Here is a 15,414-nt window from a genome sequence, read left to right on the forward strand (position 1 = left end):
CACACATTTTACAATCACGCCGCTCCTTCCACACCTCATTCCCACGCAACCACAGGATGGGAACACCTACCTTGGCATTGTAGGGTATGTAATGCTTGGCCAGAGCCTCCGGGGTGTGCATCCAGGATTTATCTGAAACGATACAAACAGCTCTCTCAGTACAGCGGCCCTCACCCAATACGGTTAGAGCGGAGAGGTGAAATCTCACACGGGAGAGGTGAATATTGAAGAAAAGACAACACAACCCAAGGAATGAGATTACTGGATGCAACACGTTGGTCGACATAAACAGCAACCTGTCCAATTTACAGCCGGCTAACAGTGCAGCAGCTCCAGGGAACAGTGGGGAGGGGTTAAAGGTCGCGTTCGAGGGCAAACCGTGTCAGCAATTAGCAGCCCATTTCGATTCCCCAGCCCAATTTGTCCTGCAAGAAAGGTGAGTGAACTTGAGCCCGAGAGTAACGAGCCTGCACTGCCAGGCACTGCGATGCATTCAATGCCAATGCAAAAAAATGTGGGTGGAAACAGATGTTAAAGTGCTGAGAGCGGGGCCAATTAACGAGAAAATGTATCCTTGCAAGAGGAGAATGTTTCCACATCGAAAACTACAGGTATCTGAGACTGAGACTCCGTGACAGAACGTATAAAGATGACATTCAAAAGGCGAGCAGATGGAGGATGGCAGGTACAGTGGTGGAAAGATGTCTCCAGCTCAGGTTTTCACAGCCCAGGAGTTTTCAACCTTCAAAAAGGAAAGACCTGTTTTACCCCCCTAACTACCCTAAAAAGCTGCTGGTACTGAATTTACCTCGGCTTTCTTCTGAGATTTTTCTCTTGTTGGGATTTATCTAACTCAACACAAGCTGGGGCTGAAAAGTTGAACAACTATTTTCTGCTGTGAAACTGTTGAATGGACGATTTTGTTTTGGGACCTTGCAATCTATTGATGATGAACAACAGATTTCTTTTTTCAGCCTCTATGGTTTAGTCCACCGTGGATTTTGGTCGAGGGGCTTGTTTCAGGCCTCATTTACACAACATTCTAATGGAAATGTAAAACTTTGGCAGTGCTTTAGAGGTAAACAGTTCTTCTGCATATGCACGAGTGAATGTGCTACGATAACGCAAAAAAACAATGTATTTTCACTTGAAATGTTGTCTTTAGAAAGCATTTATTTGTTACAGATTTCATTGTGATTTTCATGCTTTATCTATTTTTGTATTCATCCAATTTGTCAGTAATCAAACTACTGCTTCTGCATATGGTGTAGTAAGATGAAGCTATAGCGAGCTGCAAAGTGCACAGTACAAATCTACTGGAAAGATTGGCTACTCTGGACCTAAATCTAATAATTATTCGTGTGTAATTAAAAAGAGCCACATGGAGCCGCTGGGGATACACTCACTATCGTAATAAAACCATAGATTGCAAACCCCTTGTATAACCCATAAAATTGTATTTAAACGATGACAAACAGGAACAAAATGATCATTCGGATGAATCCCCACAGAGGATTTTCACAGAGATGGTGAAAAAAAGGCACCATATGCTCCTGAGATTTCACAATTAGTCCAATGTTTTCAGTCTGTTTTGATGTTGAAGCACCACAAAATCAAATAGCTTCTCATTTTGTGTTAAATAAGGTTAATTTGAAGAAAAATCTTTTAATTTTATTCTTTCATTTTTTTAATGATAAAGGAAAAAGCTCATAACTCAGTACTTTTGTCAATATTGAATTACTTTTTTTTTTTTTTACAGACTCACAAAACAACCTGGAGCAGATTGGTAGGAAGTGACTGTACCGTCTTTGTTCCTCTTATTTCTCACCTGTAGCTGAAGGCATTATGTAACGGACTGTGAGCTCTTTTCACGATTTGTACAATTTCCGGACTATTCTCAAACTCATCTCCAAAATCACCAAAATCAGAAATTGGTGACACTGAGCTGTGTTTGAATGTCTGCAGACGGAGCACCTGCACATGAACTGACCTGCGCATCAACCACAAGAAGTCAAAACGGCCCCAACAAAGGCATCAAGGCCGAACAATCCAGCCTCCATACAAAGATCAGGCTTTACAACATCACCGCTACGGTTCTTTTGTCTGGCTGTGAGTGCCGGAGAGCGACGAAAGAAGATATGAGGAAAATAGAGGTCTTTCATAACAGATCTGCAACTGAGGAATAGTATAAGAGGACGGACAGCATGAATGACACGACTGCTTCATGAGCAATTCACACTAAATGACACCAAAGCAGGAAGATACTCCCAACAAGTGTATTTGTGTTGAGGAAAAAAAAAAAGATTCATCCTTTATATCCACCCATCACTAAATGGCATTTTAAACATCTGTGTTACAATGATTACAAGAGTGTTTAAAGAGTTTTTTTTTTTTTTTTTAAAGACAACTTAAAGCAGTGTTACACATCTGAAGTGACTAACAGTAAGTGGTCGATGTTTTTGTTTTTCACTTCCACACAAACTGGATTAAACTCAATTCTGAGCTTCAAAATGCCATTTCTCCCTCTCCCAACACAAACACACTCCTGTGAAGCGACTTCACAGACAATCAGCAGGAGCTATCTTCCTTTAATCGTCTGTGTTTCAGCAGGAAAAAATAAGAAGACTATTTTTAATATCATCACACGTCGCATGCGGCTGATGACTTATTACAGCGAAGCTGTGGAGGAGGTCTTTGAAGATGACGCCACAGAGGCCAGAGATCATCGCAGGACACTGACGACTCAATGCAAAGCGCCCCATTATTAGTGTTTTTTTTTCCCTCCTCCCTGCATTTCTTGATCGTCTGATTAAAGATTTCTTCCCGTCTTCATTTCCCATTCATAAACGGCTTATCTCCCTGCTAATGAATCTTGTGACAAAAGACGCACGACTGTGACCTTGGGGGCACAAGACGCCTGGAGGTTGATTGCGTTAATCAAGACTTTGCAAGGTGCGACCGACGTGAGCCAACTTCAGCGCATCCCCGGCATAACTCCGCTAATGACTTTGTTTACATTGATGCTGTCGGCTAAGTGGCTTGATGAATTTAAAGTCTGTTCTAATTAATGTTAATTTGGTGGCCCACATTTGCCTAATTGTGATTGCTTATGGATGCTATGCTGCTATACCGTTCGCGCTGTAATCCGCGCTCACAAAGGAAGTCGTGCGTTCTGTTTTTAGACCGAGCCGCACACACGAGGAGGTCTATTTAAGGCTTTCCAACAAACTTGGATCCAAACTCCTCACATCATACGTCTTAGCTGTAAAGTTTACCCAACAGCTCTACGCTGAGGTGTGACGACCAGTTTGGGTAAATGCTAGATTTTTAGACTTCTACCTTGGACTACTTTATTTCGGTCAATCTGGCTCATAGATGCTGCTGAGGGGTGCATCAGAGGGGATCTGGAAGTGGGTGTGCACAACGCTGACTGAAAAATAAGCGGGTCTGCACCGTAATGCCCGCGTATACCCTGGACGCCGCCGCCGCCTGCAGCCGTCTCTTGCAGCCGTCTCCTGCAATCAATCACCTGTCTCGAATCAAGGCTGATGGAGGGACGATGCGTCTCCGTTTGTCTTCTGGAGCTGAAGTAGGCTAAGAAAGTGCAATTTTCCAAACAAGGTAAAGAGAGAAGACGGAGGAGAGCGGTGCGGGCTGACACAGCAGGATGGCGGGTCGGCCACCATTTGATTAAGGTGTCAGCACACAGTGTTCTGATTAAAGGGGGGGGTGGGGTAGGGGACGCTTCCTTCTAGCTCTTTGTCACATGAGCTACATGAGCAGTAGGAGGGTGGCGAACGCAGCATCGCGGGAGGACTGGCTGCCGGAGCATGAGGAATGGAGGTGGCGTCTGAAGGTCACTCCGAGCGGACGACCTGTCAGCCCCTGGATGAAGACGAAGGAATATTCAGTCAACGGCGGCCGGAAAAAAGAGCCGCTGAGCCGCTGTCACGCCGTATTTTCTCCTGAGACACGTTGCATTTTGTGCAGAATCACGTCGGACGTGTGGAAGCATAAAGGTCAGGAGCCCCTCGTGCACGTCACACACCTCCAGAGCCTTCTGCTGATGAAGTCAGCCCCACTGTGTAATAGGGTTTCTGAAATTGGCTACTTGGTTTAGTGTCTGCAGGTCGTGACCCCAGAAGGCAGCGATGTCAAACTCATTTTAGTTCAGGGACCAACTACACTCCAACTTCATCTTGAGTAAAATAGCATCTATAAATTCAAAATGTAAAGCTTTCCCTTGTTATGGTGGCGACTGTACGTGATGAAAATATCAATATTTTCGTATAAACATTTTATTTCTGATAATTCTGTAAAATTATCCGTCTCGGCAGGACTTCAATCAGCTTGGCCATTCTAAATGGAGGATCTTGTTAAATATGCACCTGTATTGTTTACCCAGCTTTACCTTCTCTGTCTAGGACTGGATGGGATCAGAGAACATTGGCTGTTGTGTACATATCAAGACGCGTGGAGGAAAGACGGATCAAAAGGAGGAAACGCTGCCAGGTGTTGGCACGCCAGTAAAGGACACTCTTGAATGGAAGCGTTTCCGCCGAGTGTCGGCCTTTGAATGTTTTATGCGCTGCTTTTTAAAACACATCTGAAACATCATGAAACATCTGATGGTTCTGCTGAAAAGGTCCGTTTCGTTTGCCTTTTCTTGGCCATGTCTTCTGGATATTTCCTTTCACCGGGCAAAAGGCAGTGTTACGAGAAATTCTTTAGTAGAAACCAGGGAGTGTAAAAAATGAGGCTTTGGAGAAGAGACAATTCCTAAACCACCACAAGTATAAATCTCACCAACAGGGAAGCCACACTAAAGAACAGAGTTCAGTAAGTTCAGAGCTGACTGTGGCACTGCTGCTGCTGTTTGGGAGTTACTTCAAAAAGCAGAAACTTGCCTTAAAGGCATTATAAATAATCCAAATTCGGATCGTTTTCCAAACATCCTGCGTGCGATAATCTGTGATTTATTGATGGTTTGGTCTATTATCAGGTTATCGCTACAATCTCTCCTTGTCTGCTGGCTAACAGCTGCTTTTAGCGACATCTCAGAGGGTGTTATCTCAGGCTGTGCTGTGGATCCGAGGTGATAATGAGGCTGTGTGTCAATATATGAAAAAAAAACAAAAAAAACAAGTGCCTTGAGACGATAAGGTGAGCTGACATACTATTGCATTTCATTCATTGCATTTAAATAGTCCAACAACGGGATACTGAGTACTTCAACTACTAAGAGCATCATATATATATATATATATATATATATTTTTTTATTTATTTATATTGTGCACTGCTTCAATATCATGAGTCCCTCAGTCAAAGATCAGTGCTGGTAAACTGGGTTTATGGAGTTCTGTGGTCACACAAAAGCCTCTTTAATATTCCTGAAGCCAGTCCTCGCCTTTCTCAGCCGGAGTGCTGCACCGTAAGTGCACAATTTTTCTACGGGACCACGAGGAGTGGGCAGGCAATAGACTAATTCACTGCAGCGCTCAATCAATGACACACAATGAATTTGCTGGGTATGCACAGTTCTCCATCACGCAGAAGACAACTTCAAATGGGCTTCGAGCGGGGCGGACAAACACCGCCACGCTTCTGCAGAGAACCTGAAGGAGAGTGTCTCTGGGTGATAAAGAACTTGAAGGTTTAAACTGTGCTGCCATGTGGGAACAGGAAAAAAAAAAAAAAATCAAATTCGGCTATGTCAACGCAGCCAGGATGAAAATGTCTAAAACAGCTATGATGAGAACTGCAGCAATCACGTAGAAATATGGACAGGAAGTCCTTCGAGAGGAAAACCGCGAGAGGTTTGGTCTCCGTCATCTACAAATTTTTGCGGGAAGGAACGAGCGAAAATGCAATAAGCTCTCAGCAATTTAATGCAACTCAATACAACACCACTAAAATCAGCTGCCTCACAAGCTGACACTCAGAAAGTTTCAGAGAGGGGAAAAAAAAGACCATTACAAGGGTGACAAGGTTCATTATAGTTGAGCTGCGGTGCTGGACTGGATCATTTAGTGGAAAAAAAACATGATTCTGAGTCATGTTTTGCTGAACTTGTGTAATACCGGGTCTCCATTAAGGTTGAAGGCTGTTAAAAAGGTGCAGTCCACTGAAAACCAAATAAACTCAAGTAATTTGAGGTTAACTCAGAGAGGATGTGATTTATACTGAAGCAGATAAGTACATGGAGAAATATTCACCTGGTCATATGAATTATAAACGACTCAGAAGGTAACAGATGCAGTAAGAGACCCACAGCCAACACACCATCAGAAGAAAGAACCTTCTCTAAAGCTACCTTACTCTCTCAATGACATGGATGAAGGTCGTGTCCTTGAGAGGAATCTCGGTTTAAAAAGAAACAGAAGTGTGTTGCCCTTGTCCATTTGCCAGATCTGACTCCACTCATGTCTTCAGTTGAATGTGAGGAAAGGTGAGGGTTTGAGCACAAAGTGTCAGGGGGAGGGGTCAGAACACAATGCCAGGGCCTGGAGGCCTGTGAACATGACGAACCTCAGAGAAATGAAAAACCTTCGCTGCGTTTTGGGTGTTTGCTCAGACGGCAATGTTACTCACCACCACCACCAATATTTTGAAAATATCTCCAAAAGTGGAAGTTTTTCAAAATACTCTGACTCTTTCTTCATTTAATTCCTTTTTTTTTGTTGTTGTCTTGTCAAGCTAAAGTGGGCAAAGAAATGTTTGATATTCCTCGTTTTGAAAGTTTCCGCCATTTCCATGTAAATTAATGGACGTCCTTCTCAAAACCATTCAGTGTATATGTGAAGCTTTTCTGAAATGAAAAAAAAAAACAAAGCCATGCACTTTCACATGAAGCATCATGAAAATGGTGCTTGGATGGGTGGAAAAAACCGTTTCTCACATTTTGATGACGGTGCTTTAACACTGTCCTCACTAGACTGGACTTGTTTTAGTTGGTTGTCTACAAATCTGTATATTTATATCTCACCTTTCCTACGAGAAGTGCTTTACAAACATAACACCAAACTAAAGCCCAACAATCATCCTCCCTTAAACCACAATCTGCTCTTATCACCAGAATGTGTTGACAGATGGAGACGACTGAGGAAACCCTGTATTTAACAGGGGGAAACAGAAGGTGGAGGCAAAAGTTGAAATTAGGAACAGAAGTAAAAATAAGATCTAACAGCGAATTGATAAAATAGACTGAAATAAATGATGTGACGTCAAATATGTAACTGATAGTTTGATTTCAATGAGATGTTTATACAGAAAACGTATCATGTTAATCTTTTTACTTCAGGAAAGTTTCACGTATACAAGGAAACAGCAAAAACACTGAAAACAATGTAGATTCCCTGTTGGGCCATGAGTGGGCGCTGTTGGCTGTTTATGCAATGAAACTGCACACTCATGCTTGCAGAGAACAACACATTTGCATGGACAAATGACCAAGCTGAATTGCTATTCCAGCTGTCTGTCTACTCTAAAACTGCCAAGTCCCGGGAAAATGTGGACTGGGAGTCATGACACTCTGGAGGATGACACTGTTATTGTCCATCTACTCTATACAATAAGGACTACTTACTGCAGATATAGAGTGCATGCACAGTAGCAGAGACAAGACCCGAGTGTTTTCAAAACATTGCATTTTCCTCCATTTCCACAGAGTTGAAACATTTTCAAGACGTTCCACCCTGGGAGTCGTTTTCAAAAAGTTTTCAGTGGCTCCGAGCACCACTGCCATGTGAATTAACAGAAGTTTTCCATTGCCACTTGAAAACGTCGCAGTGTAAACTCGGGCTTAAGTATTAATGACAGCATCACAACATAAAACTTTTCCAAAACACTTCAAAGCCAGTGATGCAGACGGGAGTTATCGAGGGACTGCTGCATTATTCCTCATCAGTCTGATCTGGGGACACCTGATCAGGTAGAAATAGGTCTGAATTACTTTACTGTGGTCACACTCCCAGTTTTGAAATCAGATTGAAAATCCAGTGGAGGTTTGAAATGACGGCAGCTGGAACGCTAAGCGAGTTATGTCCGAGCTCTCTAGCTCTGTCCACCGTCCAGCTCCTCAAGTGCAAGTCACGTCTGGGAGCACGGGGCAATAAACAGAAGAGATAAAAATGATCAAGATCCCTGCTGGCATTACCTGCTCGACGTGACCAAGCCCACAACACAGAGCCAGACAGAGATAAAGGGGAGGGTAAATCAGTCTGGAGGACTTGCTGTCAGAGCCAGCAGCCCCTCTCTTTCTCTCTCCCTCTCTCTCTCTCTCTCTCTCTCTGTCTCTCTCTCTCTCTCTCAGCCAAAGCCAACAGGAGCAGGTGCAGAGCACTGTACGGCGCATTCATGCACATGTTCGGACTGAACGCTGAGTAATTATTACTATCATTAAACATCTGACAGGAAAACAAGTTGTTCTAAACCAAAGGCCTTTTGCCCAAAATTTTTCTGGTGTGTAAATAAAGGGACACACACACACACAAAAAAACAAAGATAAAGAGGAAGTGAGCGACGTGATCAGCGACACAAGGCAATTATCCTCTTCTCGTCATATTGAGAGCTGCAGAGACTGAACACTTCACTCCGGGGTGAAACGCCACGCAGACACAGCTTTTGTTTGACGAGCGTGGGAGGCTGCCAGCTGCAAACGAAATGTTGTATGTCGGATGATAATTTTGATGGATGTGAATCTCACGCTTCCACAGCGCCGCTCCAATCGTTTGGAGGCTGTGGAAATTTCATCTTCACCAAATTGCAATTTTCATTAGGAGCCATTCAAGCTCATCCAGACATCTTGTTGAAGCTCATGTGAATGCCTTCATTCGCCCGTCTGAATTAAAGATGAGGATAAACGGCGAAGCGCTAGAAATCTGTTTGTCAACATTCAGCCTGTTGGGCAGCAGGAAACTCAAAAACTTCAAGGTCCATTGAGTTTAAATGCAAGCAGAAAAAATATCCTGCGCGCACACACACACACAGCCGGCTTCCTAATATTTTATCGTTGGCATATTATGGTTCATGGTCCCCCACTCCAAAAAAAGTGTTTTATCTTCCAGGAGAGGAGAAAGCTTTTATTATGCTATCTGTCACGGACCTTTTGGCACCATTTGCTGCAGCCCAACTGTAACCAGTGTGGCTGAAATTAAATCTGGAGAGGGAGCCGGAAGGGTCGGGCGTCTGTTGGTGCCCTGATACGGCGGGGCCTCGTTTGAGGTCAGAGCCTTTCTCTTAGTGAAAAACGGCTCATGTTTAAATGGACGTACTACCGACAGATAAAGCGGAATAGCTGCTGTTGGTGTTGTCTTGTCCTGTATTTCTTGAGAGTGTGCTGCCTGCAGCACTGCCTTCACTTCCCGTCACAACACAGCAGCGGAGCGCACGCATGGAAACGTTCAGCATCTGCCGCGAACTCCGAAATCAAATTTCCGAAGCTGCGTCGGCATCTCGGGCAACATATTTCACTCCAAAGTGAGGTGCGAGAGGACCGCCTGCCCTGTTGCATTACCGTCTCGCAGACCTAAAAGAGGGAGGCTTAATGGGAGGGAAAATGAATTAAATCCCCAAATATCATTAAGCGTGACGCACCACCTGGGCCTCGGACGCGTCCGCCGACTCCGTCTGAGGCTCCTCCGGCTCTGCGGCGGGACAGATGGTGGTAAACACATCAGGCCGGCATCTCTTCCTGCCCCCCTGCGCTCCGGCAGGGTCACCTCCTCAAACCCCCGTCCGACTGTCCGGGGCGCAGCGTGGCGCCCTGACCTGTCTGTCCGTTTGTTGTCGTCCTCTGTGAATAATCTCATGATTGGGTTCTTTCAAGTGGGATCAGCTCTCTGAAGCTGCACAAAAACATTTACTTTTGTTTTTTTGTTTTTTTTGGGGGGAGCTTTCAAGAGCCTCGGCTTTATAGTGCCGCCAAATGAGTAATTATTCCAATACCGCAGCTGAAAAGTAAAAGAAAATAAAAAACAACGATGTTTGTATGTGACTCATTGAGTAAGTCTCTACATCAGGAAACAAAACCACAACAATGAGAGATTCATCCAGACAAAACTCTTCAGCCTCTTATCTCTCGCCATGGCATGTTGGGAATGTCTCTTCATCTTTCTCAGACAAACAGCCGGAACTTGTGAGGAAGAAAATGTTTCCAGTACTTCACTTCCAAGGCGACCATGGCCGTACGAACCAACACAAAGCTTTCCTAAAAGCAGGGTTTTTAGCATTCTGATCCTGATTCACTGATTTTTTTTTCAGGCATCTCTTCAGTTCACCTTCTGAATCTGCCAACGTTCAACACGGAGTGCTTGTGATTTAATCCCGGCCTTTCTGTCTCGCCGCCTTTGGCACATCCTTGGCCGGAGAGCTCCCACAAAGAGTCTCAAAATTAACTTTTCAGCTGCAACCAGAGCTCATAATAATCCTCCTCCTGTCCGTTCTGCCACTGTCCGGCCTGTAAACTGAGAACGTCCTTGAAATTTAAAAGTCCAAAGCACCGGGCAACACTTTGGCAGAGCTGCATGCGCGAGTCATTGACACTATCAAAAAAAAAAAAACAAAAAAAAAACCCTCTTCAATCACAGTTCTCACCCCACTGAGAACTCAGAGGACGATTGGAACGCATAATAAAACAAGCTCTGTCCAGAAGAGAGGCCAGTGAGCAGGATAGATGTCTCACCTCGGCGCTGGTCTGGCAGGACGGATGATTGAGTCTGGATGCAAAACATTGTCGTTTTTATTACGTGGAGGCAGTAAAAACATTTTGATGTGGACTGGCTCGAGTTGTTTAACAATTACACAACCAAACTGCCGCCGGTTTTGTTCCAGAGCTTTTGAACTGATCTGGTGATGGAGCTGAAGTGTGGCCCGCTTCGCTCCACTTGCCTCGGCGTAATTTACTTTATACCAACACTCATAGCAGCTCTCCAACCACAGCTCTTCTGTGGTGAGCCAGAGTATAGAGCAGGGGTGTTAAACATAAGGCTCGTGAAATTGTTCTGCATGCGTTCGACACCCCTGGTTCACAGGGAAACTTCATTTACTTGAGCACATCATTGCACCGCCGGGAAAAACATGACATTGAACTATTAAAGGAAGCTTTAACAACATTTTCAAGAGAAAATACAAAACTTTCGCAGCGTTTTGGGTTTCCAGGAAAACGGTACTTGGAGACACTGAAAAGGCAACTTTTTTATAACTGGTCTAAAGTTGGAACTTTAACAAAACGCTCTGATCTTCATGTAAATGATTGAAAAAGCAACTTTTTGAAAACACTCAAGCAAAAATGCCACTGCTGCACATACACAAAGAGATGGAAAGTAACAACATAGGCTCCCTCCAGAGAGCCAAGACTTCCAGTCCAGAATATTCTGAAAGGTGGTAGTTTTAGAATTGACAGCCACTGGAATAGCAATCCAACTTTATCATCCATCCATACGATTATCCCTGAACCCGTCATTGTTAATGTTCATAGCGTATTGTTCTGTGTGTGTGTGTGTGTGTGTGTGTGTGTGCGCACAACGGCACTCACTGGTGACAGCTACGCTGTTTTCTGCCGTTTCTGTGCGAACTGACATCGTTTTCAAAACGTTGTTGTGTAAACACAAAACGCTGAAACAAAATATACTGCATTTTTACTTTAAGCATCATCTCCAGTTATGTTTATTGCCAAGACGCTTCGACGTGAACGCCAGTGATTCATTAGTAACGTTGAGCGAGCCTCTCCTGAGTTAATGTTCGCTGGCAGCCGAGACGAGCTGAAAAGCGATGAGGTCCCGGTGTTAAAGTTTTCTAAAAAGCTATGAATACCTCTAAAGTGGCTCTTTCAAGTCCGCACTAGCCGTCAGTCCGAAAGGGCAGCACAGACGTCTTGCCTCACACTGCAGAGAGGAGATGTCTGCGACACCGCCGCGGCTCCAAAAGCTCCGTTTTGTAAGTTAAATGAGAACCAGTCATGTCGCCTTTTATCTTCCTTTATGAAACAGCCTTTCATAAGAGGGCTGTTTTCAGAGTTTGTGGTCTGAATAGTACTTTGATGTTTCATATCACAAACTTGAGAGCTACTTCACTTCAGCGCTCTCTCTAAACACATATTGATTCTGATGCTACCATTTATCTTTGGGGCTTTTATTCGTCTTGAAGTTTCCCCGATGCTGTTATTGTATTTTTCTGAAGCTCCGCCGTCCCGAAAAAGCGCTTTCTAAATGAAGCGGATTATTTCTTCATTTTGCCCACTCACCTTTTTTCCTGTTGAAGGCGCGGTTCATAGTGGAAAATGTGCGTCTTCAAGGTCCCTCCTGAGCGTCTGCCAATATTCCACCTGGAAAAAGCAGCAGGGGGGAAGCCAGTTAAAAACCGTTTCGACCTCAAGCTTCCGCAGCGGGTCCAAAGTCCTGAAAGAAAGTTTCCTCACTCCCTCTAAAAATAAGTATGTTGCCTCCCTCTGTGAATGATGCATGGCTCGGCTGTCAGACTGCGTTAGAGTCAGAGTGTTCCTGCATTAAACAGTTTACCGCTGAGCCCCATCATGCTCATCATCTGGTGACTGCGCCTCCGATAAGCCTGATTTCTATCAAAGGACAACAGCGACGACAACAACGGCAACATGGTAACACATAACGCGGTTTTACTATGATCCTCTTATGGTCGCTGGCAATTATGTTCTAATCTTTCCGGCAGAACTGGGGCAAATGTTTTCTGTGTAAATACGTCAAGCGCACGCACGGTGTTCACAAAGCGCACGGCGAATGAATGAATGTGTAAATCCCATCAGCTGAGACAATACATAATACAGCAACATTTCGATCCATTATGTTGAGCTGTTATCAAGAAGATATGAGGCTGTCTTTTTTAAAACAGGATCATCATAGGAACAAGAACCAGAACACGGGTATCAAATATAAGGTCTGTGGGCCAAAGTCAGCACACAGGAGGCTCCAATCCGATCTGCCGAAACACCAAGTAAATGGTAAAAAATTCAAGAACACAGTTCTTCAGTGACAGAGTTAGCTAAAGCTATAACTGTAAAGCTTCAGGAGAAGTTTGGTTTTGTGAAAACATCTCCGTCAGGTATACTCTGCACCACTACAAAGAAAAAACAAAGTGTAAAGGTGATTACGAGACTACTTTATCAGTTGCATGCATCTCTCTGCATTGTCCTGAAAGGCCTCTCCTAAAGTGGCCTAATTCACAGTAACAAAAGTATCCTTGAACATCTCTCAAAAACTTCCTGAATAAGTAACAGTTTGAAATGACATTGGAAATCCTCCAACTGGACCAAAATCACAGCCGATTGATGGTAAACTGTTCTGGAATCATCTTAAATCACAAGAATTTAAAGTTAAGTGACACTGTGCCATGTTTCTGATCGCCTCTCTGATTACTGACAGGACTGAAAACCTTCTCCCCAATACTGCTGGATGATCAACTAGACGATGACCGCCATAGCGTGTAAGGCGTGGCGTCACGTTTTGCCCTTTCTTCCTGAGTGCGATTCAAACCTCGACCATTCAGCCTCAAGGCTCACAGGAAAACATATGGGACGAATGAATTCCTCAATAACACACCGCTTTTTTGGCATTAATATCACATATTTTAGATTTCCATTCAGATATTTTGTCCAACACAAACTCACAAACCAACTGTTGGTTGTTTTTCCAGTGAGAACAGCTTAGAAATATTGATTGATATTTCGCTTTACAGTTGTAACAACGCAGGTTGAACACACGAACTATCACGGTACAACTCAAACTCTGAAACTTTTTTCCAGCGAACGCCAGTCCTCCTCCGCAGTGTCACTACAGGCGCCGCCGCTCTGACTGCTTTTGGGCCTTCGCATCAATTCCCCGATGAGTGCTCAGCAATCCAGAGAGACTGCAAGGACAAACTGTCCAGGACTAGGTGGCTGTCAGCAGCGCTGCACAATCAATACCCGGAGCTGTTTGGAAAATATGCAAAGCCTGCTGCCGCATAGCAGCGATTTCAGGCCTTTTTTTCGCCTCTGAAAACACACCTAAGTGTGGTCAGGTGATTCAGGAGGTGAATTACATTTTTCCATTAAATGTGAAGACTGTGTTGTTTTAGGTTTTAAAAGAGTGGGAACAAAGAAGTAATAACTTGGTAAAGCTCTGGTCTTCTACAGCGCCGCTTTGGATGATAATAGGAGAAGAACATGGAGAATATTGATGGATGGACAGACATGGTTTGATTAGAGGTCCTAAGAGGTAAAAACAAAACTGGAGCCAACCCCAATATTTTATGGCCATAAATCCAATAAAAAACCAAGAAGCTCTTTTCTGAAAAGGAGCCAAAGACAGTCCCACTTCATTCTGGCACGCTGAGATGATTAGACCCGACTAAAAAAATGTCACTTCTCCAAACAGAGCTAACATACAGCAACAACACAACATAAATAATTCCACCCTCATGTTCCGGAAAAGCAGTCCAGGTCGCTCGCTGGCGGACAACAAGCTGGAAGTTTTGGCCTCCAAATCCAGCAGTGCAAATGTAGACAGACAAACACAAACACTGGATCCTAACCTGAATCCAGCTGCACATCTGGCAGAGCTGGAATCTGCAACTGCAGGCGGAATTCCAACAAACCAAAGAGAGACTGAATGCTCCACACTTCAAGAGTCAGAAAGTTGCAGCAGTCAGGACCAAAAGGGTTCCAGATGGAGACAAGAGCTCTTAAGGACTCTGTAATCAAATGTTTAGCAAATCATCAGGTCTGGAGCACAATTCAAGACTGGACTTCTTATCCTTACCTGACTTTAATGGGGTAATACTGATGGATCAGTTGCAGAAAAACTTAAAAGGTAATTTTCTCAGAGCAAACCCATCATACCAGAGTTATTGACTGAAATGAAATATTAAATACCCTTTACACTGCTTTTTATCTATCTAGTAGATCTATGATGAAAATGTCCGTATTTTCACAATAACTATCAATTACTGCAGTCTTAACATAACACCAATTTTAATGAAACCTTTTGTTGCAAAATACAGAGAAATACACAGAATCCATCTCCTGTAACTGCTTCAGTATGTATGCTTTTAACAAATCCATCCTGACTACATGCCTTTGAGCAATGAAGAAGCTTGCTTTCACACTGATATCTCAGCTCTGGTTTCAGTGCTGAAACCTTTAGCACATATTACTAAAGGTTAAATAATCTCTATGGCATTAATATGCTGGATAAGTGTAATATATTGGTTCATTATATCACCCACCGCCACAACAAACTCACAAACGCCAATTATAACCTTGGCAAAAGTGATCCCATTCAAAAAAGAGGCTGTCTTTTTATATAAATTGCACTTTAAAGAAATGGTCCTTGAAGCTGAGACAGAAGACGGAAGCGCCACAAAAATAAACAACCGCTCTTACGCTGAAGCTCCGAGGATCAT

The 15,414-nt window shown here is 43.7% G+C and overlaps 1 protein-coding gene across 8 annotated transcripts in view; it reads right to left on the reverse strand.

The window, feature by feature from the left end:
- gulp1a (GULP PTB domain containing engulfment adaptor 1a) overlaps positions 1–15,414 on the reverse strand; it is an 87,167-nt gene that overhangs the window by 13,095 nt on the left and 58,658 nt on the right. For all 8 annotated transcript variants that reach the window (XM_030111452.1, XM_030111458.1, XM_030111459.1 and 5 more), the window contains 2 exons: positions 12,245–12,325; positions 71–132 (listed from right to left, as the gene is read on the reverse strand). In XM_030111452.1, coding sequence (XP_029967312.1) covers positions 71–132; positions 12,245–12,272 — 90 coding nt within the window. In that variant the 5' untranslated portion in view covers positions 12,273–12,325. The remainder of the gene's footprint in view (positions 1–70; positions 133–12,244; positions 12,326–15,414) is intronic.

This window comes from Salarias fasciatus, chromosome 16 (assembly GCF_902148845.1).
Source record: "Salarias fasciatus chromosome 16, fSalaFa1.1, whole genome shotgun sequence".
NCBI lineage: Eukaryota > Metazoa > Chordata > Actinopteri > Blenniiformes > Blenniidae > Salarias > Salarias fasciatus.